At 48.7% G+C, this 25,870-nt stretch overlaps 1 protein-coding gene across 3 annotated transcripts in view; it reads right to left on the bottom strand.

Annotated features, from left to right (window-relative positions):
- Positions 1 to 751: 751 nt before the first annotated feature.
- LOC135909597 (protein Wnt-6-like) overlaps positions 752 to 25,870 on the bottom strand; it is a 41,849-nt gene continuing 16,730 nt past the window's right edge. The window contains exons 1-5 of one of the 3 annotated variants that reach the window (XM_065441570.2): positions 19,017 to 19,105; positions 15,574 to 15,666; positions 6,713 to 6,933; positions 5,455 to 5,714; positions 752 to 4,081 (exon numbers count right to left, since the gene is read on the bottom strand). In XM_065441570.2, coding sequence (XP_065297642.1) covers positions 3,626 to 4,081; positions 5,455 to 5,714; positions 6,713 to 6,933; positions 15,574 to 15,596 — 960 coding nt within the window. In that variant the 5' untranslated portion in view covers positions 15,597 to 15,666; positions 19,017 to 19,105 and the 3' untranslated portion in view covers positions 752 to 3,625. Of the gene's footprint in view, positions 4,082 to 5,454; positions 5,715 to 6,712; positions 6,934 to 15,573; positions 15,667 to 18,569; positions 18,709 to 19,016; positions 19,106 to 25,870 lie in introns of those variants that run through there. The other 2 variants (XM_065441569.2, XM_070531809.1) reach the window with 2 other exon arrangements.

A 25,870-nucleotide genomic window follows, 5' to 3' on the forward strand; every position in this document is an offset into this window, starting at 1 on the left:
CTACGCACACATGTGTAGTGTATGGTCAGATTGAAGAGCGAACCACGTAAGCTAGCAGCTACTTATCAGCTTCAACGAGGCATGCCTTTTTCGCACCAAAAGAAAAACTCTGCCGAGCTATCTATCATAAGCGCGAAACATAGTGACGCGAAGAATGGTACGTGCTCGTTCTGCTTCCTAAGCATGAGTCGATCGCGTTTCATTCCGGCTTGGTGATACATAGTACAATACGTATACGGTACACAAGGCTACTCGTATAGTGTGAAGGCGACCGCTTCCACTGCTACTGGCCGCCAGGTTCAGCAGCATGTCGTCCTAGTCACTGGAACTCACTTACGTCGAGACGGCATGTGCTTCAATCCGGATGTCCATGAAATCTGGCAACAGACATTCATACAATGCGGCCCAGTGCTAAAGGAAACACCACCTTTATATCTGAGCAGTGATAACTGCTTATGTTTGGAAAAAACGCTTGGTGAAAGTTTCTTCATAATTGAATGTCTGCATAACAGTTCATATCATCCAGTTTTCATTTCCTTTATTTTTCTTTAGTTAGGTTGAATAAATATTGGCGTTACGTTGACTTGAATACTACTTTGGTGTTCCATTCAACTGTGGCTCGTGCTGTATACATAAGCCGAGGCGAGCCGGAGAGAAGAGCAGTGACGTACTTTACAGCTTTGCGACGCGATTCAGCAGGCAAAGCGTCACTGGCTTCGCGGCTGCAAAACCGAAGCAACACAGATACAACGGTAGTTTACGAAACAACATCTTTATAGTGCACGTAAGATTGGAGGCGAAAAAAAAAACAAAGAAAACGTTTCTGATGGCACTGAAGGCACGCTGGTGGTAAACAAATCGTCGCATGGTGCCCGTGGTGAGACAGAACAAAATGCTCGTGTAGCGGAACGAAATAAGTTAAGTTTTGCAAATAAGATCAAAACAAAGAAGACGCCGCTGCCACTGTTGTTGGAAATTAAAACTTCTTGCTCTATTATCCCCTCTGGCGGTGCGGATACTAAAGTCATGCAATGTAAAACGCGACACCATAGAGGTGATAGCGTATTTTACTTTAACGTGGGAATTTCCGGTTCTACGATGTCATCAGGCGCTTGTGTCAATGAGCAGCAGCGAATTCGAATTCGTTACGATGGTTGCCCGTGGCGCTAACCATCTCAATAAAGCAATTGTTATTCATTTATGATTTCGTAAACCTTCTTGGTACAATGACGGTATGCTAATTAGGTTGCGACATCATTGTTTATGCTAATTAGGTTAGTTGCAGTCTCAGCTCAACCCTACCCTAGATTTCGCAAAAGCAGTTGAAAAGGAGTACGCACTTGTTTCATCCCACCAGAGGACAAAGTTTATAAAATTATGCAACAAATTTAACTGAGGCACTCTGAACTTTCCCAAACGTCCCGATGACGATTCCCACAATCTTTGTCATTAACAGAGCTCATGGCCAATTATGTATTTTTACGGCCAGCGTTATAGCTCCCGAGTTTTCAATTCGACATCGAACAAAAGTATTGAAGGCATTGTTTCTGTTCACACTTGTCATGCGAAAATTGTCTTACCCACATACATTAATGCTATAAATGCTTTGTAAAACACAATAAATAAGGACGCAAACATCAGTGTAGCCGCAATACGCGTTCTTTAGCTGCCACTATATAATTAAGCGCAGCAGCCTCTCATATCCCAGCGTCTCGTTAACCATTACTGCAGTGTTATAATTCATTATTACGAGTCTATCTTCCTGACTGTGGTCTCTAAAGAGCTAGTCATTTCCCGGCAAGAAAAAAAAAAGAAGCAGACAAGAGAGGTTAAGACGTTAACATTCGCGACAAAATGCACTCTATTGACGTTCATTAAAACATTTCAAATGTAAGCACGCAGCTCATTACCCCACAATGTGATCTTTGGCACAACACTTCGGTGCTTTTTCTTTCTTCTATTTTTGTAATATGGTGATGCAGGTAACTAACTAAACTGACTGTTCACATTGACTTAGCCGGGTGTTAAAATGACGCGGTCTACAGCTTTTCTTTTTTTGTTCCAAAACGGTACACCGTCATGAATTGAAAAAAGTTGGCCATAAAAAGCAGCTTACGACGAAAAATGCTTGGATGCGAACACCTACCATTCAAAGCCGCATTAACACAGCGTCGATCACTGTTGCCTAGAGCGAAGTTTTTCTTGGACGAATTTTTTCATGTAGTGAAAAAGAACACGAAATACCGCCGTGAGGCGGCTCGCTGTATTAATGCGTTGATTGAGTTGTTACTGCACATTCAATCCCCAAATAAAAGGAAAGAAAAGAAGAATTGCTTCATTGCTGCTTTTTTTTTTTGCCAAGAAAGCAATTGACGCAAAGCTTTCCGTGCTAGACAAGCGTGATCAACACTGCATAAAAGCCGCGAGAAAGTCATCAGCGTCTCATCAAAAACATATTGCTAACAACACTGCACCACATAATAACACGACGAGAAAAGCCGACATATAAACTGCACTGACACGAGCACGTTAGTGAAATGCCTTAAACTACGCATCAGAATGACATACGTATTAACAAATTTTCACATAGCCTGCACACCTCTCATGCGCGGCACTGGGAGCACCACAATACTATAAACAACCATTTCATCTTTCGATCCTGACTTGAAGGGGAAAAAAAAAAAGCCACAGGAAGAACACAAAAGCGTGGAAACTTGACTATACCAGGTCTTAAATGCCATCAGCCGGGGGAGGCAAGGAGCAGCAAATTACAACTGTCCTCTTCAAATCGCCAAAAAAATTAGCAACAACGACGCGAAAGAAAAATGCCACCGACACTTCGCTTTTTTTTTCGCCAGCACGCACGTCGCGCGTTCGGTCTGCAAGATCGTCCACATTCTAAGCGCGCGTACGCGTACAGGTGCCTGGCTTTGAAAACCACCGGTGGATGCGATGCAACGGCACACCTTCCGAATACCGGCTTCCAGTCCACATATGTACACGCAAGCACGACAAACACACACACGCACAAACACACACAGGCCGCCGGTCGTTCGAAGCACGAGCTCACGGAGCCCACTGTTCACTATATCACAGACCTTGTCGAAAACGAAGAAGCACTTTTGTTCTTTTTTTTTTTGTTTGCTGTTGTTTAACTTCTGACGAGCCCGCGCCACTGACGTGTCTCGGCGGTAGGCAGCCCCGTGAACCCTCTCTCTAAGCGCTGTTTCAAACCATGGTTAGAAACGCTTGCACACGGTGCTTCGAATCTTCGTTACCGGCGTTTTTGAATGCGCGAACGGAGGCACAAGAGAGCAACTCTAATAGAAGAAAAGTCACGTTCTAAGTTACTATAGCGGTCGAATGAAGAAGAAAGCAGTTTTCCGTCATTCGCGTGTGTACGACGCTTCAAAACAAACGGCGACGTTTCTCCGGGCAGTCCAAGAAGGCTCGCAGTCTCACCATTCGTCTCTCTCACTAAGCCAAACACTAACGGCTCGCAGGTCCTCGCAGCGTTCGAAAGAAGTAAAGCTATAAGGGTGCGGCGGCGGCACAGCACAGCGGCGCGCTTTTTTCCAGAGTAGCAGTCTTTGGTCCACAACAAACAAGCCGGCACCGAGGGACCCTATAGACACGTGGTCTCGTGCACAGTCTCGAGGCACGTCTGGCACGTCACGTTGCAGCAGTACTGGAAGGTGCAGTTGCACGCGACGCTCACCACCGTCTGCCGGTTGCGCACCTTGCGGCCGCAGCACAGCGTGCGGCAGTCGTCGGGGCCCTGCGAGCCCAGCTTGCAGAGCCGCCCGCGCGTGCCCAGCGATCCGGTGCGCCGGTCCGGGTCGCAGTAGTCGGGCGACTCCTCGGAGAAGACGATGTCCTCGCGGCCCGGCGGCCGCACCGACTCCGGCACGAAGCCCTTGCCCGAGTTGCCGGCCGTGACGCGCACCGCGCCTTGGAAGCGCTGCTTGAGCCGCAGTCCCACCTTGCTGAAGGTGGGCAGCTTGCGCCAGCACGTCTTCAGGGAGCACGTGCCGGACATGCCGTGACAGCGGCACACGCGCTCCAGGTGCAGCCGCACGGCCTGCGCGCGCGCAAGTGGAAAGAAGAGCTGTGACCCGACGCTGTTTGTACACGTGAACCGGTATGCATGTCTAAACGAGAAGAAAGGGGCTTAACTCAAGGGCCCGATCTTTATTAATCGTATCATAAGAAGCCAACAAACAATGACGCCGAGGACAACATAGGGAAAATTGGTTGTACTTGCCAATAGAGTTAACGAAATTATAAATTAATGGAAATGAAGGTGGATTGTGCTTCGTGTGGCTGCGTGCCGCATTTTGGGGACACGCGTCTCCTATAGTAAGAGCGGGGATTCGCTGGTACGTGAATTGCTGGAATCCTAATACACGAAGAAAAAGGCTGATGCTGTCATGCAGTGCCCCACTATAGTCTCATTGCACAATAGCGAATACCGATTTTTACGTGAATTGCTGGAATCCTATTACATGAAGAAAAAGGGTGACGCTGTCATGCAGTGTCCCCACTAGTCTCATTGCACAATAGCGATTTTTAGACTCTCTGTGCTGATACTTTGGTCTTGATGGCATGTATTGTCGTGTTTGTAACGTTGTTTACTACACGTGCAGTACATTTGATGGTTTTGCGCATGTCATTCCCGCTTGTATAAGATATGAGTGTTTCTGTCTAATAAATTCAGTCGCAAGTTGGCGCTCTATCTGTCCGTTCTTCTTTCCGCTTAGTTTTTCTTGCACCAGAACCACATTTCAAGCATTAACCGCCTAGCCCAACATCGCATCCTGCTTTCTTTAGCTCGATCCTCTTCCTTTCACTTCACCGTTTACGATCGGCCTATTCTGTTGATAAAATACAGACGGAGAGCCTCTCGGACCACTGCATGGTGGAGCGCGAGAAGGAATGACATTATGATAGAATCGTTACATTATGCCTATAGTGTTTCGGCAATATGTTAGCTACCCTAAAACTGCATCCAGCACAAAAGAGGAAATGCTATGCCACGGAGCTTTGACAGAATTGCAACTGGCGTGTGTTATACGCTTTGCGTGGGACGCACTTGCCCTGCGTGAGCTGTTTGAAGAGGCGGCGAGGTTCTAAATTTGCACATTTATAGCGCGCATAAACCTTGTTGCGATAACCGACTGTACTATACGTTCCCCTTATCTGCTTGCGTAGTCGTGTCAACATAACGATTATCTTCATGAATGTGTTTACGGCCTTTCTTCCGTTCCTGAGACGAGAAACGCAGCATTTGTAAAGGAGTTACGGTTGAAGCACTATACGTCACAAGATGTTAAGATGCCATCACCGGTTCATACGCTTCTGGTACCACGCACGGTGATATACGCTAATGATAATAGTGCATTGAGAATTGTTCGAGGTTGCCCGGTCGGCGTCCCAACGCATATGAGTACCCACCTGTCGTCCGGCCTCGTAGTTGTGTGACAGGATGGTGGCGCGCAGGTCACCGACTCGCTTGCGGTTCATGAAGTCGCGCGACTTGTGGTATCCGAAGTCGACGAAGTGGTCGCAGCCCGTGCGCCCCTGCAGGTGGTTGGCGGCGTTGTGCCGCCGCCTGCACTGGCAGTCGAGCAGGCGGCCCTGGGCGCACGCCTCCGTCAGCGCGTACACCACTCCCGCCGCCACGATGGCGTCCACGAAGGCCGCCTCCCGAGTGTCTGCGCAAGTGCGGATGCGAGGTGAGAGGTCATCAGACCGTGGTGAAGGTGCGCGCATGCATCGCTGTTGTGTGCAGCCTCGGTGCTCTTATTAAGAAACCTCGTGACTGTGGTATCGAGGTCCGTCTGTCAAGTAATGCTCGCCAATCTGCTGTATCAATCAATCAATCAATCAATCAATCAATCAATCAATCAATCAATCAATCAATCAATCAATCAATCAATCAATCAATCAATCAATCAATCAATCAATCAATCAATCAATCAATCAATCAACGAAATTTAAGATTTCCTTTACAGAACTGACGCCCAGACGATGAACGGTTGGAAACCTGACGGGTCCCATGCATGCCTCTGCACAACATAAAGGCTCGGTCCTATCTGCTGCGCACAATAGCACACGTGGCCGTGTTCGCAATGGCTCGGGATTCACACCACAGACAAGTTCGTACCCGACGCCTGCACGTCTGATGAGGCATACAGTCGATCCCGGTTATAACAAACTGTCCAGAAAATAGTTCAGCCTATCAGGTAATTTGACATGCTCAAGTTCGCCGATAAGGAGCTCGAACTTTTGTGATGCATTGGAGAATATTCTATGAGCATATAAATTAATGTTCTGTGATGCGTATGAACGCTTGCTTGGTGACCAAAGCAGGCGGCTGTCTTTGGTCTCTCATGTTCCGCGCTCGATGCGTCCGCTTATGAATGCTTTAATTTCTTGTATTTTTACGCCTGATTACTTTCTTATTTTATTATTGACTACAATTTGCACTTTCTGCGTATAAACCCTCTCCTGTAACAGTCCCAAGTGGGACCAACATCCAGATTTGGCTATATCCGACGACCAGTTCGTTGTGGGGCAGTTACTTACCTGAGTATCGTTCAGTAAGATTCGCGCATTTTGTTATATAGAAAACAGTTCGCTTTTTTCCAGGTTCGTTATGTAATCGTCTCGACCATGCGACAGGCGGGGCGCGTGCAACGCCGGGACGCACCTTTCATGAGCACCTTCTTCATGGAGGAGCGAAGCGTGGAGCAATTCCATCGGTGGAAGCGGAACTGGTTCTGGCACTCGCGAATGCCCAGGTCGACGCCGCGCGCGATCTCGCGCACCACCTTGGGCTCCTTCCGACAGATGCGCGCCTTCCGGCCGCGCAGCAGCCGCTTCTTCTTGCACACGCGCGCCGGCTCCATGATGAGCTGCCACCGCATCGCCCTGCGACGAGAGAACACCGCTCGTTATATAGACTGCGTACACGTATAACGTGGCCCCCGCGATCGGCTTCGGCAGCGCGCAGGCGCGCTGATCGGCGGAGGCCACGTATGCATATATACAGTGTGGGCGCGCGCGCAAGCACACACAAGTACGACGCACCCACGCGACGTTCTAAGAGAACGCAGTATCAAAACGCACAAAATAATACATTCATTTGCACCGAGACTCGTTCATCATTGCGGCGGCAGCACCACTGAAATGCGCGGTAAGTAATTATGTATCCACGTACACTCCTGCCAAGGCTTCGTAGACAATTCATGTGTCTGCGAAAAATGGTGCGCTGACGAGCAGTTCCAAAGGAATGCTCAAAAAAAAAAAAGTGGGCGCGTTCGGCTTTCAGAGTTTGTCAATGATAATTGTCGAAGTGTTGCCCCTAAGTTAAACGTCATGTTGACATATTTACCGCGAAAAGGGCGAGTACAAATGCGTATAAACACGGAGGGACAATCCGTCCTTCAGCAAATGCCTAACACTGGCCGATGAAACATTGTTCAAAGGGCCTTAGTGCAGCACGCTAGTGAGGTAGCTAGGCTCAGTGGAGCCCTGGAATAGGGGCCCACCCTTGCCGGAAGAGGCTCCCAGTCGCCGGCGCCCAAGAAAGACGACGGAGACCTCGAGACGCTAAATCCTTGAAAGAACCAAATAAAGTTTTTCTCTCTCTCTCTCTGTGGGCCCGGGGTGGCGCCGTTTGCGACGATTGTGCCATCCGCTCGCGCCACTTATATTGGGCGATGGTCACCTGCAGTTTCGGTTACCACTGCGCTATTAGAAGTAAAAGAGTTGCCTGCTACATGCAGGCGCGCCAAGCTTCAAATACTGCCGCATTGTTTACGCATCATGGGTATTACTTTTTTTTTTTACATCCGCATATCTGAACTAGATTTGTCGTAGGTATATCTTATATATATGTTTAATATTATGTTTTTATCGTGCGACCCCTTGTAACGTCAACCAAAAAATTTTACGGAAGACGAAATCTGAGAAAAAGATGAATATCCGCGCACTCTCGGAACGCGGCCTAGTATTTGCATTTACAGCCTCTACCAGTGTATGCGAACAACATTGTGATGTTCGCTTTTACTGACTGCTGTTACAAACTGCTCAGAAATTGAACGTTTCCCGAGATCCCGTGGTCCGTAAACTTTTGTGGTCGACTGTACATTATGGTGTACTTTGTACCTTCAATACTTATCGATACTGTCTTCGATTTGATTACTGTTTACCCGGATATATAAAGTTGAATACAAGCGGAACTGGGTTTAAGCATATTCTTGCCGTCAACTTTCGCGAAAATTTATACTAACATTAGGATGTAGCATCAACGTGACAACCTGTATGTATACCATGTGGTTTTACACCTTCGTTTCTGTGTTTGGGAAAGAAAACGCGATCTTTATGTCGAGCAACATGCGGAGACGATTGCTTTCTCAGTACAAAAAAGATGCCACTTTTGGCATCTATCCATGCATGGTATTTAAACGAAAAAGGGGTTTTCCACGTTCGTAAGGTATCAGTCGGTAATAAGAACCGGCTTGAGAGATTACCTTCAAGTCCAGCTTCGGGCTGTCCAAAGGGCCTGCGACAGGGCTGAAGATCACGGTCTTCCGCCCCCGGCGCAGGTGCGGCCCGCGACTACGACACGGTAGTCCCTTGGGACCAATTAAAGTTTCTTGTCTGTCTGTCTGTCTGTTACGTCCTGATCTGAGTTCGGGCACGAAGACGATATAATTTCGTGACCTCCACCAGAAAAAAAGCACTGCAGGTGGGAATGCTGGCACCTTAGCTAGATCATCGACGTCTCTTTGCATGCCGAAGTTCGTGCTGCTGCATCTGTATGATGTCACATTTGTCAGGTTGTTTACGGACAACCTGACAACAAGGTATGCGCTCGTAAGCAAAAGGGGCTTCTGCGAAGTATGGTGTACGAAAGGGTGAATTTACGTATATAACAGAGGTGTATTTACTGCATCGCCGTTCTCAGCAAATTCTCAGAGGAGTTGAAACCGAAACGGATAGCAGCACCGCTGCATCGTCATGATGTGATGTTCTGGGGCCCCCCTGTCCTGTGTGTAACATAAATCTAGAAAAGACAATATCTGTCGTTAAAACTACAGGCCCGTCGCCCTGCGCGCAGGGTCCTTTCTTTTCTGGGCCATAGAAAACTTCGCTGGCGTATAGCCTTCCATGTACCGGAGTTAAAACGCCGCTGGATACGGGGTCACGACATCTGTGGCCGTCCTTCAGCGAGCGGAACATGGCTCGCGCATTACAAAAGGGAGAAAATAAAAGGGGGGGGGAGGGGGTGTGGCGACGAGCGGCGCAGCGTTTTTACAGGGGCAGCTGTGTGGCGCAAGGACCGTTTACACGCGATGACGTTTGCGTAGAACACGGCGCTCTCTTCGGCGTCCTTTTTCCTCCCTCCCTCTCCCTCTCTTCTCCCTTAGCACTCTAGCAGCGTCCTTCCCTCTTCTTTCTTTCTTTCTTTCTTTCTTTCTTTCTTTCTTCCTTTCTTTCTTTCTTTCTTTCTTTCTTTCTTTTTCAAAGGTTCAGCGGACCCCTCGGCCCTGTGCCAAGTTTGTCTGTTTACGCCGCAAGGCATAAAGGAGGCCATAACGTTCCCATCCACACGATGCCGCCGAGTACGTTGCTCGCCTGTACACACACATACACACGCAGGCACACGCAGCCCTTGCGGGGCCCGCTGGGTTATGAGCCGACCGCAAGGCGCGTACATGACGGCGCCGCGAAGGGAGCGGAAGTACGAGTTTTCGGGTGAAGACAGCCTGAAGTCTGGGTTACAACAAAAATTATCGGTATAGCGCGCACGCCTAGGCCGACGCGCTCATTTGTAAACCACTGTGCTTATGCATCCAAATTTGCGAGAGTCTGCATGTAGCGTCACACATAAACGTGTCCTTTGTGAGTGCGCGTGTGCGCATGTGCTTCCGTATATGGTGCTTGCGCGTGCACGTGTTTGTCAGTGGGCGCCACCTGGATCGGAAAGCAGCGGTGCCGCAGACATCTAAAACTGATTCGCTCTCAGTCCTGCATACTAGAAACGAGAGACGTACGCGAAGGATTAGCATGCCCAGCGCAATCTCATTGTCACGCTATGTTTTGTTATCACTGACGTTGGGAGCCCAAACCGCTGACCTATCAGCTGGCGTACGCCAAGAGCTATTACCCATGCAGAGAGTAAAATTGATACGGCAGCCACTCGTCAAGTGCAATGCGGGGCTTGTATACGCTGTACGGTCGCGTGACTAAAAATCGGCCGCAGTCGTTACGGTGCGGGTACACGGTCCTTCTGAAAAAAAAAAAAAAAAGAAAATGTGCACTGCAATGTTCAAACAAAATCAGTCTTTCTCCATTTACCTCAAAACGAGGAAATGGTCACGGGGGCATTAGAATGTGGCAGAAATTTTTGTAATTGACTTAATTGCAACCTATACGTAAGCTTTTTGCGAGATTTAGGCGCCTCATTCGTGATAGTCGTTTGTGGCGTGTATGTTTAACTTATAGAAATAAGTTTTAACCAGACAGTGAAGCAATCGCAATATTTTAAGCCGTAAATCAGTTCCGGCATCGGAAGCAGCCGTGGTTTTAGAGGTATGTGCTCTTCATGTGCGAGTCGCTGAGTAAACCAGCAGTATACTACTAATAAAAAAACGTAGGGTCTGGAATGGACACACCATCTGTTATTTGATTAGGAAACCGCCGCACGTTTACTTCCTGTCTCTGCGACCCACCGCGGCGACTCAATGGCTGTGGCGTCCTCCTGCCGAGCGCATAACAGTGGGTTCGATTCCTTGGCGTGGTGGCCGCATTCCACTGGTAGCGGAGTGCCAACACGCTTTCGACCCACGGGGTCGAAACAATAGGAAGCTTACGGCCTTTCTCACAGCCAGTTGTGCAGCTTCGGGACGTTATAACTGGCAGACGGCTTAAATTTACTCGTGGTTTCAATATCGACGTACTCTCTATCTCTCTTTCAGGTGTGGGTCCATAACGCCCTTTCTTCCCACATTCTTTGCCATAGCAAATGTGAAAGACTTTCCGTCTTGCGTACGTACGTAACTTCAAGCACGTGAAATATAGGCATAACCGTCTAACGCGGTAAAACGGCCACTCTCGAGTGCTCGTTTCAAAACAGCACAGTATTAAAGGCGCAGGCGCAGAAAGGATGGCCGTTTTTTGTGTATGTGCTTTCTTCTATATATGACCGCAACTTTTGCGTAGTTCTGCTCTAACAGCCGTACGCCCGAATCCCGACTATTTAACGCGAAACAAGAACAAAATTAATAACAGAAGGGTAAATGAAGTACTCGTTTTAGGTGACATTGATTTTTAGGCGGCATCCTGAAGCGATCTTGAACACTTCTTTCTCTCCCGACACACAAACGTAGACACGTATGAAAACACATCGCAAAGAAATCGTTGCCGTCATGAGCGCCTATAACGGGGAGAAATAAATGGGGTGGGAAAGGCTGGGAGGTCAACCAGAAGAGATTCCAGTTTGCTACCCTGTACTGGGGGAAGGGTAAGAGAAAATGAAAGACGGAAAGGATAGCGGAGAGGTAAAGCAAAGGCACGGAAAAAGAAATATATAAAGGAAGTGCAGGAACAGTCTGTGAGAACTATAATTTCTCTAGCAGGCCACTCTAACGCAAAAATTTCAAGAGTGCCTTGACCTACTTATAGTGGGACGATTGTACAGGCCGGCGTTCCAGGACTGTCTGCTCTGAAAGCGGCCAGTCGGCAAGACTGGCCAGCGCGGTCGCGACTACGCTGTGTGCGCTGTATCGGGGACAACGGCAAAGAACGTGTTCAGTAGTTTCCAGCACGAGATCGCCAGTACGCATAGATCGCCAGTACCGTCCGTATGTTGCGAAAAAAAAAAAGAGAGAGAGAGAAAGGACAGCATAATAAGTAACTGAAGCCAGAAAAATGCGGTCCTCGACCCCGAGTTCCATGAATTAACGCTTAGTGACGTAAAATTACTGTGAATTGAAGTTAAATTTTTTCAGGTGATAGAAAGATATGAAAAAAAAAACGAAAAGCTTATAATGCTTCTTCAGCGGCCATGTATTAAAAAGCAACGAAACATGAATGTTCATTTGTGTGAATCATACTGGATATATAAACAACACGATATACCACAACAAAAACAAAATAGATGAAGGAAAAAGGAAAACATGCAAGAAGTGTAATGCGCGTACTAACAACACGACAAACTGAAATAATAACGGATATTTAGAAAACAGCATGCTTTTTACGATTATAAGTGTCTTATGTGGGAATTCACTGTGGAACCAATGGTGGTGTCTGTCCGTCTGTTTGTAACCGATAGCTGCCGATGTTCCTATGCCGCGACATCAGTCTAGCCACCTTTCTGCCGTTAGCATACTTTTTTTTAGTATGTAAGCGAAGGGAGAAACCGCTATGAGAATGGAATGTGTTAGAGCGGATGCAAGTTAACCTCTTGTCACACGCGGAAACAATAGGAAACAGTTGGGCAGCAAACCATTGTAAGATGCAGAGGTCAGTAAGAAGACCAGAGGAGTAACGTATTGGTCTTATTCGCTTTATTTGTCCAGAATCGACTTCGAAAAAAAAAAATAGAATTCTCGCCTAATCTTTTCTACAGCTGCCATTTCACCAACCGAATGCGTGATTACAGCGTCGATTGTAGCCGTAATTATCGCTACGTTGTCGCCAACTCTGTCGGCCCTCTGTCGAGAGATATGACTTTTTCTACGCAACAATTATCACGGAGCTACTTTAACAGCTCATCTAGCATAATGACACGTTTCCTAATTGTCTGCATTGAAGGATAATAAAAAAAAAGAAATGATCCACGGATTTTACGTCGTGATTTGTTGTTTCATTAATGCAGAGCAGGGATGCATTCAGTGGCACCGCATTGTGGGCATGCATATCAGGCGGAAAGCCAAAAAGAAACGACAAACCACACCGAACCCCTGGAAGGTTGGAAAAGAAAGGTTCACTTTAAGAAAAAAGAAGAAAAAAACATCAACTGAGCTAAAGAAAATCTTGCGCGTCTTCTGCTGCTCAATGGTAAAAACCCGTAAAACCCCTAAAAGCCCGTGTGCTCCGTATCCAATAGAGAGAGAGAGAGAGAGAGAGAGAGAGAGAGAGAGAGAGTTTACTTGAAAGAAGGCAGATACGTCGGCCTCTTCTATCGTGCTCTAGCCTGCTACTCTGCACAGGGGGAGGCAATAACCCCACATCAACATATGGGGATCCCATGCATAGTATATAGGGCTTATCCCGTATGGTGTTTGGGAACATAAGGGTTCTCCCAGTGCGATAAATAGCGACAGAGAAAGAGAGGAAAGACAGGAAGGTTAACCAGATGAGAGTTTTCGGTTTGCTACCCTTCACTGGGGTGGGAGAAATAGGGGTTGGAAAGAGGGCAAAGAGAGAGGCCTGTGTGAAAAAAGGGAACATGCGGCTTTTTATATCGGATTCCCATGTGTCCAGATAATTATATGGAGCGTACCCCACATGATATATGGGAACATAATTGTTTTTTTTTATTCAGCATTGATTCAGACACAGTGAAGGTCTTATACCCGTATGTTATACGGGTATAAGACCGTATAGGTTGGATATAGGTTGGGATATAGGTTGGGTATAGGTTGGAAAGAGGGCAAAGAGAGAGGCCTGTGTGAAAAAAGGGAACATGCGGCTTCTTATATCGGATTCCCATGTGTCCAGATAATTATATGGAGCGTACCCCACATGATATATGGGAACATAATTGTTTTTTTTTTTAGTCAGCATTGATTCAGACACAGTGAAGGTCTTATACCCGTATGTTATACGGGTATAAGACCGGGGTATACGGGGTATACCCGTATGTGCGTATGAGGTTACTGGATGCGGAGCATATTACTTTTTTTTTCTTTTCCTACACGGAAGGCAAGAGGTTTATCGGCTCCGATGTACGTGCAAACGATTTTTTGTTTGTTTTTTTTTTTTTTGGCAGGACAGCCACTCCGTGGCGGATAAAGCTATACGCCCAGCTCCTCCGAGATTCAGCCTTCGTTATACAGAGGGGCTCGATCACTCTCCCCCTTTCTTCGGCTGCTGTCGAACGGCGTCGGCCGCCGTGAAGGACGTTGATGTAAACGGGGATACGGCTTGGGCGTCACGTCTCTTGACGGGAGCCACAGACAAATGACGTCGGGCACATCATTAACCCGCGCGTCCACGAGCCTTCTATTATGGCGCGGCCGCCTGCATCCATTCACGAATCACGCGGCCTGTCCTGTAAATAACATTCCCCCGTCGTGCGTGCGTGCGTGCGGGTTCGTGTGCGTGCCGTGCTGCGTCGAAGGGTGCTGCGCGTATAGCGTTTCTTCCAAACAATTATTATGGAGAGTCCTCTGGGGCCATGGTGTCTAAGGGAGCTGCGAGTGAGGTGGTTCGGCCAGCATGGCAACGACGGGGAGTACGCGGATTTGCCTGAACTTTGTCTCCTTACGACTTGAAACGGCTCCCGGCTTTGCAAATTTGTCGTTTTTTGACAAACTATTTCGTTATGAATGCAACAATTCGCAATGATTAAGCTTGTGCGCAGGTACTTCTTATGTTTCTCTCTCTCTCTCTCTCTCTCTCTGTGTGTGTGTGTTTGTGTGTGTGTGTGTGTGTGTTTGTGTGTGTGTGTGTGCGCGCGCGCGTGTGTGTGTGTGTGTGCGTGTGCGTGTGTGTGTGTGTGTGTGTGTGTGTGTGTGTGTGTGTGTGTGTGTGTGTGTGTGTGTGTGTGGAAGGCTTTTAGAAAACTTAGCAAGATAAACCTGTACTAAGTAACGCCGCAAGAACGCCTGAAGCCGCACGCACAAAGATGAGACAAACCCATGTAGTACCAACCATCTTACCAACGGCAGCTGAACGATCGCAGTGCCCGCGTTTCCTATAAGGATTTTTTTGTAGGAAACTCTATGGAACGGTGCCCGCCGCGCAGTCGACTGAGTGTTTACGAACATTTTCGGCAGTTGGACAGTCAAGTTAACGAGAATTGAATATACAAAAAAAAAGCAATGAAGATATCTCAATCGGGCGTCGATTAAATTTGTCCATCAAAATTTTTAGTTTCGTCACATTTACTGCGTCTTCAGAATCATTAAAAACGTCGTACTAATGCGGAACGGAATAAGACTTCTTCAATTCGGCACGTGTTTTGTCGAGTTTACAGAATGTGGACAGCGCCAGCACAGCCCCAGAGAACAGCACAGCCCGAGTCAGAAGTGTTTCAAGCTTTACGCGACACATTTTATTTAAATTTTAACTGTCATTCTTTTCATCAGTGCCCTTGCTTTTATGCGCTGTTTCGGCGTACACAGTGATACGCATAGCGCCCGTACGAGATAATGTGACCTCTTCAATTATTGCCAAAGGTGCCATACTTGGAAAAGCGCCATGGAAAAGCGCCATGTCAAACTTTGGATTGGAATGGCACCTTTGAATTATTCCTCGTTTGAGCAATAGTGGCCCACAGCATTAACGTCGTTAGGTTGTGCACATGTAGCCTGCAGCGGGTCCAAGCCAACTCACATGGATTCTCGGTACGCCTCCATCTTAGGGTCGATGAGCCGCCGCCTGTTGAAGTGGCTGATGCCGTTCACGCCTTCGGACACCTTCACAGTCCTGCGCCGAGGAGATGGAAAAAAAGCAGAGTGGGACCAACTTAATAATAGTGCCTTGGAACAACGTGAAGATGAACTGCGCAAAATCAGTTATGGCCAACGGTACAGGAGGAAAGAAAATGCTGATCAATGACGAATTCACAAACGTATAGTTTTTGCCGAGAGAATCCACTCGTCGAGTGAAAGCATCTGTCGGCGGAACGTGCTGCACGGCTTCTGCTGTAATATATTTATTTATTTATTTATTCAAATACCCTAAAGTCCGGGGCAGGCATCACATAGAGGGGGAACAACAGTAAGCACGAAGCAACGCAGCACTACCATGTGTACAGAAGTCGTTGGCCGTTAACAGCATGTTGATAAGAAAAACTCAAAATATGAAGGCAGATAGCAAGAAGCATCAACAAGCACGTTTTAAAAAGGAAGGATGAAGGTTACAGCTCAAAGTGACGTTTCAGGCTGGTTACAGACGCTTAGTAATCAATGACAGATGTAATGGTGCCAGGCAGATTTCCCTGACTGATGGCGATGACGAGAGGGGAATGGAAGAAGAGATTAGTGCGAGCAAAGATGGGTTCGTTTTTCAGTCGGTGGTCAATGCGTGGGAATATGCGATGCGCTGGCGCAATACGGGCACACATAGCAAAGGAAGAGTGGCTGTGATACAATTTGTGGAAAAAGCACAGAATGGAAAGCATTCTGCGTCTTTCAAGAAGAGGTAACTTGAGATCTTCCATTATTTCAGTCACACTTGGCGTACGCGAGTAGTTCTTCAATATGAATCGAGAGGTTCCAATCCTCACGCGGTTCCGTGGCGATTGGAGAGTTCCAACTTTCCAACTTAAGTTGCTTTCGAGCTATGAAGGTTGCTTGGCTTGTCTTGCTGATACTTTACGTGACTTGCGTTATAGCAGCAAATGCACAATGTACTTTGGGCGGGCGGGCGGGCGGGCGGGCGGGCGGGCGGGCGTGCGTGCGTGCGTATGTATGTATGTATGTATGTATGTATGTATGTATGTATGTATGTATGTATGTATGTATGTATGTATGTATGTATGTATGTATGTATGTATGTATGTATGTATGTATGTATGTATGTATGTATGTATGTATGTATGTATGTATGTATGTATGTATGTATGTATGTATGTATGTATGTATGTATGTATGTATGTATGTATGTATGTATGTATGTATGTATGTATGTATGTATGTATGTATGTATGTATGTATGTATGTATGTATGTATGTATGTATGTATGTATGTATGTATGTATGTATGTATGTATGTATGTATGTATGTATGTATGTATGTATGTATGTATGTATGTATGTATGTGCCTGTCTGTGTGTGTATTTCACAGCGCATTTTAATAAAGTGTTATTTGTAACATCGCGACAGTCGGCAGAGCGGCCGGGAGACCCTCCGCTTTGACGTAGAATTGAGGATAGTCGTAGAATTTCGCACCGGTGGCAAATTACGAGAAACATTGAACGGGCACGCCAGCTCTTTTGTCGTAAATCCGCACACGCGTTCCTGACGCCCCCTTATGTCTGGAAGGCTCACGAAGCATTTTAAGGCACAAACAAGAAAGAAAAGCACAAGAGGAGTACGGTCCAGTCCGTAATCGCCAGCGTGAATTGGAGGAATCTCATTAAGCGGAGCACTGTTCACGGCGCCGGACGCGCATAGAGACGCGCCTCCTTTTCAGTGCAAGGAACACCGACGCGCTCGCCAGGGTTCGCGATTAGCATTACCCCGCCCCGAGCTGCGCGTGCCTGAAATTCACGAAGAAGCTCACTCGTTTCCGCATGCACTGCAGTGCGCGATGAGAGAGAGAGAGAGAGAGAGAGAGAGAGAGAGAGAGAGAGAGATGGTGTTAATTAGAGCTGAGAACATCAGCCTATAGAGCTGCATGCGGGGTTAGCGGCAGATCCAGAGGAACGAGAAGCGAAATTACCGACGAGCCTGCAAGCGCGGACAAATGCGCTCGCACGAACACACGCGCTCACACAGCTGCCAGCGGGGCAAGAGACAGACGATGGCACGCGAGTGTCGTACACATGAAGTGGCGGGGATAAGCCGCCTTTTGTTGCCAGGGCGAAGAGGGCCATCGGCTGGGAGGGGGGCCACGTCGATTGATTCCGGAACCGACCCCCCTGGAGCACGCGAGTTGCTCGTTTATCTCGCGCGTATGCGAACAGATGTGTTGACGAACACGGTGCGCGCACGCGCGCGCGAGAGAGAGATATGAAGCCTGCCGCGCGACGGTTACCGTGGTGACTATACAGCTTTGCTGTTCTGACAGTCGCTTATTTTCTTTCTTTCTTTTTCGTGCGCCTGGTTCTTTCGATCCTTAGGGGTACTTACGGGCAAACGCGACAAGTATATATATACATACACGTATACGGGGGCGCCCGTGGTCGCACGCCGCGCGCTAATGCCGGCCGCGCGCCGTGTGGACCCCGTACTGCGCGGCGACCGGTCACCCCTCCTCCACGCGTTTCCCTCCTCCTCCTCCCCCGGTGCCGCTAAAAGGCAGCAGGCTTTGGCGCGCGATGCTTGAAAAGGGCGCCGCCGAAGAATGCGGCCCGCGGTGTCTGCGGGCAGCCGGATGCACGGCTGTTTTATCCGACGCACGTGACGCAGGCGCCACGCAGCCTCCCAAGTTCTCTCGCCGCTTCTCGAAGAAGGTTCCGCGGATTTTTCATTCTCTTTTTCTCGCCCCGCGTCGTCTGCCCTTGGGTGACTCCCCCCTTGTCGACTGCATTTGGGAACCGCGGCCCGAGTGAAAGCGGAGCAAATGTCGCGAAGCAAAACGAGAACGAAATGAGGACACCCGAGAAATAAAGGGTTTACGTAACCTGGCGAATGCAGAGACAAGTTTGACCGTCGAGACCCACCTGGACAGGACTTTCAGAGTGTGTCGCGGCAGCTAAAGGGGTTGCATCGACGCCTGCCGGAATAGAGTAAAAGGAACGCGTCCAGCGAATGCAGTGAATCTGTACACTCTACAGCCGGCTTATGAAATTCCAATACGGGCTTAAGAGGTGTACGTGGATACCTAATCGTCACTTCTCTGCCGATTGCAGGTATATTCGGAAGCATGAAAAGTTAACCAGCGGCTGCATAGGCAGTGGCGTAGCTAGGCCGTCTGGCACCCGGGGCCCATAGGTCTTCTGTCACCCCCCTCCCCGGGCGTAGCCGGCGGAAAGAGGGGTGTCTCCAGACGTATATGACACCCCCCCCCCCTTCACTGGGCCCTTGCACCCGGGGCCCACGGCCCCCCGGCCCCCCCTGTTGCTACGCCACTGTGCATAGGGAAAGCGCGAACTCGGCTGAGGACTCACTTGGAGGGGCAAAAAATTACAACGCTACTAAAAGCACAGTCACAACGGGGTACTCTTGCCTACAACTGTGTGCCCCTCGAATACCCGCACTCCTTGCAGTGTGCAGCCAAATGCCCTTCCACGCCACGCTTCACGTTATACTGAGTTACCACTTGAGGGACTCACGTTTGTAGGCAAGAGTAGCGATATAGAATGGCAAGGGAAATAATCGAAGCGTGCGAGATGACACGTTGCCGCACCATGCTTCTGCGGCTTAACATCTGTTGCTCTATCCGAGAGAGAATCGATGTTTTTATGTTTTAAACGTGGAAGTGTCATAACCTAACATGTTATCATGCTGAATTTTGTGAACCCCCCCCCTCCCCCCTTCTGCGCAGATTTTGTTCATATCGCGTTCATATTTCCTTTGTAATGCATAGCCTTATTTTCAGTTGTTACGCGTGTTTTGTAGTTTTTCCCGTGAATTGTATAAAAGCATCGGCATCCAAAAGAATAAACCACTTGAACGTCAACGCCCTGTCTGTCCTGTCTCTTCTCCCGTGTCCAAGTTTTACGCTCGCCCTGACAGCCTAAGTAAAGGCTGCGACGTTTCTTCGCAAGAGTGCAACAAGTGCGCCGTCAAACCACCACCGTCGACACCTCGCTGCCATCGTCACCCGTGCGATCGCGTCACACACACAGTAGCACGCGTCACGTTCATCAGGCGACATTTTGCCGAGCCACAAACAGCGCTGGATAGCCAGTTGAATGTCAAGTGTTTCGCAATGTATCTGTGTTTAATCTGCATAATTTTGTTACAGACCCATCCCCCTCGTGGATACTTGCGGACGAATCTATGCGTCTGTGCGTGCGAAAGACTACCGAAACTAGAGGGGCAAATTAAGACTGAACGATGGAGTTCACACGGGAGTAAAAACCGACATGGGCGTGGCTATTATTCTTTTTTTAAATACAGTATAACGCAGAGCTCATATCCGGCAGCACATGTTGCCCGTGCGATGCAGGACTTACAGCGCACTACCGCGAAACGAAACGTTCAGCGGAATACGAAAACGAGATAAACAGATATCAGCAAGCGCACCTCTTCTCTGGCTCTGACACTGGCTGGGCGAAATTTCTGAGTCAGACGAGCGCTGCAAGTGGATTTGACGGCGATGCCTCCTGCAGTAAAACGTAAATATTTATGTTCGCTAAGCTTGAAAATAAACGAGGCTCAGACAGTTGACCTCAGTAAGCGTATACCCTCTGTTGCTCTATCCAAGAGAGAAATGAAATTTTTAATTTTGAAACCTGGAACGGGTCCCAGTAAGCGGTAGCGACAAGTCTCCCTGTGCTCTCTCTACTATTCTGTGAATTCTTGTTTCGCTCATCGAGCAAGAAAAAACTTGCCGGGCGCCTCGTATATTAAAATTTTAGAAACGCTCACGCACATTTCAAGGTAGCGATAATGTATAGATTTTACACAGGGCTGGGAAAAAAATTGAAAAATAAACGTGTACTGGCAACCGTTAGATTTAAGACGATCCTTTGGATTCTGATTCTGTTGGCGTCATGCGAAGTTCATTGGTTTTCTTCAAACACGACAGATTTTTTTCTGAAGTGTGTATCCGTGCATGCGCGTTTACTGCGGAATCGCTTAGAACTGATTTAAAAACGAGCATTGCACACTTAAAAGAATAGAGCGAGCAGCTCCACAGTGGTGACATCGTCCTTGCCGCGAATGGGAACCAACCGAAAGCCAACGCCCTAGAACAATGACCGCAGGCCAGAACCCAATAATGTAACGACAGAACTGAGCCCGGCGGCGCGAAGGAAGGAAGGGTGGGGGGAAGAAAAAAAAACACAAAAATAAAGGAAACGAAATTAGCCGCGGTGCCCGGGGTTTCGGCGATTCCCGGAACCAGGCGCGAGATTCTTTTTCGCCTTAAAAGGCGCGAACCATTAGCCGCGCGGCGCGTCTCAAGTCTCGACCGACGTTTCTCCGGGCGCTTCTCTCTCTCTCTCCCTTCCTCGGCCAGCGCGTGTATAGTTTACCGCGTTCTTCCTCGGTGGCGTCCGCTCGCGTGCATTGTGTCCGCGCAGCGTACTCGACAAGACAGACGCAGAATGGAGCCGAGAGACGGACGATGGTTCCGAGGTCCACAGCGGGTTCTGCGCTGCGCGCGTGGGTCGAAGAGAAGCGAGAGGGAAGCCGAGGAAAGAGAGAGAGAGAGAGAGTGTGTGTGCGTGGCGTCTTGCCAGAAAAGTGAGCGCTCGTCTTCGTTCAGCGCGAAAGCAAGCAAGTGCCAATGGCTCGCTCATCATTGGCTCCTCCTCGCGCGCGCTCGGGGGCCCGCAATTTTAGGGAAACAAAGACGCCATTTTTCACGCCCCAAATTATAGCCTGCCAGGTAGTCCTGGACGCAGATATCCTCCGCAGAGCTTTCTTTGCCTGGACGCGCGAGCACACCGCGCTTGTCCTCCGCCACGTCCAGCGCCACTGCTAGACACTCGCCTCTTGCCCGACGCTCGCCTTCCGAATTCCTCCGCCGTTCCTCGGCTGGCTGGACGAAGAGGAGAGAGGATGTGCGAGCGTGGCTGCCAACCGGAGTAGGGGTTGGGGGCGCCGGGATCTTTCTCTCCTTCGAGATTCGATTAAGCGCCGCGTCGCCCCACCGAAGTTGTGGCGGTTGCATATGCCGTGAAAGTTGTCCTGTCAATTGTCCTGTCACTTGGTCCTCCCCCTTCCTCTCTCTCGAATGCCTCCCCCCCCCCCTCTTTTCTTACCACCTCGCTTTGTCAGTCGTCCGGCAGCCAGAGTGCCAGCTGTCCAGGACGCGGCGCGCATGAGATATGACGTGATTGACTTTCTCTTTTTCCCCTTGGATATTAGGATGCTAGCACTTTTCGGACTGGGCTGGGCCAGAAGCGGAGGCACGAGTTTACTTCGTTATAAACGCAACTATATAAAGGACCATAGAAGCAGTAGCTCACCGAACGCCTAAAGATGCACGAGTATGTCCCATGGCCAATTAAACTCAGGTATAACGTAAACCATGGACTTAACATTGCATCATCATATTTTTATCCACAGGTGCAGCAGAACTGTATGTCTAAGTGCGTGCTTCAGTGTCCGTCGGGTTGGAGCTGGCGTGAGTTTCTGTGCTGAGCTGTACAGTTTCTCTGGGGTTTCCTGCTCTTGTCTGCGGTGCACCTTATTGTGCTTGGGCTCCCTCATTTTTCTCGGAGCTTGCGGAACAGATTTGTGTTCGAAAACTCTTTACTTCCGTTGGTTCCTTGGATACTTTAATGCTATGTCCCACTGATGTGTCCCTCTCACAGTAAAATGCAGAGAGCCGTGGCTTGACCGTACAACTACACACTCTCTACTTCGATAGACGCCATTCCCCACTTATGCCGCCGTGCAAAGAACAAGAATGGCGTAAGGCCTCCCCGATTTCTGTCTTCCTCGCTATATCTCTCCCCTAATCGTGAACAAAATCTGCACCAAAGGCTATCAGTGTGCATGGCTCTTCGGACGTCGGTGCACCCCAGAATAGTAATCTGAGTCTAATAATGCAGGAAGGTTGGGGTAGAAGATGCTTTGGTTACTGCATTTTCTCTGTTCTGCAGCGAAAATGCAGTGAAAAATAATAGCGTAAAGAAATTGCTGCCAAAATACAGATCTCAATAAACTATGAGGACTGAGCAAACACTTGTTTAGTGTAATATATTTAAACGGTGGTCGACGAGTGAACCGTAACAAAAAACTAAGATCATCTTGGAATGTTTGTTATTTGACACATAGTTAGTTAAACAACTATTTATGGCAAACGGAGTAGTAAAATAATGTACTACGCATTGCTACCTTTAATGTTGTATATAATGCAGACACGTGTTCGAAGTGACATGCGTGTTTGAAACTTTCATCGATGTTAGTGCAAGGAGGACTCCTGCAACAGACATCAAAGACGGCAAAGTCAATCCAGTGTTCTTACTTGGTTTACTGCGTTGATCACCATTGACTATATTTTGCGATCGGTGACCAATTTCGGATGCAAAAGTGCAAAGCGGGTAACGTCCACTGCTTTAGGCCGCCCCCTACACGACACCCAACATCTCTCGCTGGCCCATCTCTGCATGTCCTTCGGCAAGAACGGCACGACGACTTCTGTGGCAGCCTGTCCTCACGGACTGCCGCCCTACGCCTACGCTCTTCCCATCCGTCCTCCTTTCTCTGAGGCGCCTATTTTCGCTTACCCGCTTGCGACTCCGGCGTAAATACGTGCGCACCCCCGATTCCTATCTGCGCGCCCCGCCATTACAATAACCGCTGTTACGCCGTGTCGCTCGGCGGGGAGATTGATGCGGGTTCCTTCCAAATGAAGCGCTGGCAAGTGCCGCACGCACGCACACGCACGCGTCCACCAGTTTCGCAGCCGCTCTCTGGAACGTCCGACTCGTGCTGTCTTTTAACAAGCCGCAGTCCGATGTCTTTCCGCCGATGCTTATCGGCATCTCAGTTGGCAATGGTGCGCGGTCAGGAGGAGTGTGTGACTCTTTTTTTTCTCTTTCTTTTCGAGAACAGAGCTGTAAACACAGGGCTGCAGTCAAGGATGCTGGCTTGCTTTCAGTCGGCTTGTTCAATGCACCGTGAGCGATCCATACGCTGAAGTCGAGGTGTTATTGTACCGATCGAAGGTCGACCTGTCCGAACTTCAAACATGACGGAGAGCCATCGTTACGGCGAGCATTATAAAACGTCACTTCTTCGGGTTTCTGCGCGTTCTATGCATGCCGCCTTATCTGGTCTGAATTTATTCACAAGCCTCCACTGCTAGCTGCATATGCACTCTTCGTAAAATGAAAGCTTTTGACGCTGCTTCTCAGCAGACAATATGTAGCGCCGAGCAAGGCTCCAATGCTCAGTTCAGTGAAGTGCACTAGCACTCTCATTTTCTGTGGCTTCGCACGAAATGAAAGCACCTGCAGGGACTTTGGCGTACCTCGACGACAGGTTACGTGCTGTATGCATTGGATTCGAACCTTCTGGCACGCTCTCTTGGATGAAAAAGAAAGAAAACGAGCAAACAATTACCCGTGTTTAGCGGCGTCATTGCTCTGCACGCGCATATTCATACAGTGTACGCATATGCATATGCGTGATGGGTATACGTATAGGACGGCATGCGTAACGCGTCTACATGCACCACGCAGATTGAACGATGACGAAAGCGCGGCGTGGACTCTTGGCAGGTTGACTCATCAAGTGTATGCATATACATCTAGTATAACGACATGTCTTGCGTATACGCACCGAAGCAACTTTCTGCAGCACTTGCGGGACTGAGAAAAAAACATGTTTGAATAAAAAAATCCGCTAGTTAGTTTGCTTTAAAGCAGGCCGACCTCCTTCGACTCTTGACAATGAGGCGTCTTTGATAGTTTAGTGTAGGTTGCATGCGAGGTGACGTCCGAGACGCGGTGTTTTTCAACACTCCGCATGGTTATTTTTCATTTCTCAAGTTTGCGAGCCGATATAACGCATGCTACGTTTTTGGCGGCCTTCGACAGGCCGCCAAAAACAGCAGATGCAGGGTAGATACAGCGGTACCGACTAACCCGAAGGTGTTATCGATACACACTCGTTTCCGGATTAAACAATATATATACACACACTCTCTGCCGCACGTCACAAAGTAGCGTAACCAGTGCATACACGAAGGTCTTCGGTCAACACCAGTATCTCCTCACACTCTGAAGATATACAAACCATAACCCGGAACTCACCAGTGTTATCCCACAGTTTCTACGAAACGATCTAAGCGAAGGTGATGATAAGGTCCTGACGGAAGACGCCTAACTCACATATCTCTATCGAACAATTATTATTATTTCTTTTTGCGTCCCCCATGAAGCTTTCCTCACATTTCCGAAACATGAAGAGTGTGCGTGCATGCGTGTGATGTATGCCCGGGGAAACGGCTCACGTATTCTTAACGCAGCCCTCGCTTTATTCTGTCTGTGTATCGTCCCGTGCGTGGCTGATTTATAACCGAGGCGTGCCGTGCAGCCTATACATACTGTTTGTGTACCTCGGGAAACGTCTCGAACATGGCAATCGCTTTATACAATCCCGTCGATTGAGCGAGGCTCTCCAGCGAAGGCCGCGACCGGCATTAAGCACAGTGCATTAAGATTCAGAACGGGCCCGTCCACGGCAAGACGTTGCCCATAGACTTCTCATATCCCGTATGGCGTCTTTGTTTATCTCTCACCACACCGGCACACCGTGTAGATTTTCTTCGGGCGCTGCGTATATGAAATATCGATGTACGACGCCGTGGCTCCTTCCTCGGCTAAACGCATTAAGCCTGTTTCAATGTGCCACGGGCGAAAAAGGCAGTCGCCGCGAGTTTAAAGGGAAAACGAAAAGTTATCAAAAGCGGGCGTCAACACGCGGACGCAGAGGAGAAAGAGAAGAAGTAGGCAACGAAGGTGGGAGAGGAGGGGGAGATCGCAGAGGGTGTACAAGAGCGTCCCAGTGGGAACGGGGACTCGAAGTTTGTCCACGTTTTGTTAATCTCTGACCCTCCCAACCCCCAGAAAAAAAAAAGAAAGAAAGAAAAGTGAGGAAGTGGAACAAGACGAAGAAAACGGTTATCAGTGCGCGCAGTGGGAAGTAACAAGAGGAAGAAGGAGGGAAGAGCAGGGCGTGTATGCCCAAGCGAGGAATCTGGAACGTTCGGTAGCACGCGCGCGCGTATACACGACGTCTCGAAGAACGGAATCGAACGGTGTGTTTGTTTGTTCCGCGTGTCTCCGTGGAGAACACGTTTTCTCCTGACCGCGCGGCGGAGCGTGTTACATACGAA

This window comes from Dermacentor albipictus, chromosome 1 (assembly GCF_038994185.2).
Source record: "Dermacentor albipictus isolate Rhodes 1998 colony chromosome 1, USDA_Dalb.pri_finalv2, whole genome shotgun sequence".
NCBI lineage: Eukaryota > Metazoa > Arthropoda > Arachnida > Ixodida > Ixodidae > Dermacentor > Dermacentor albipictus.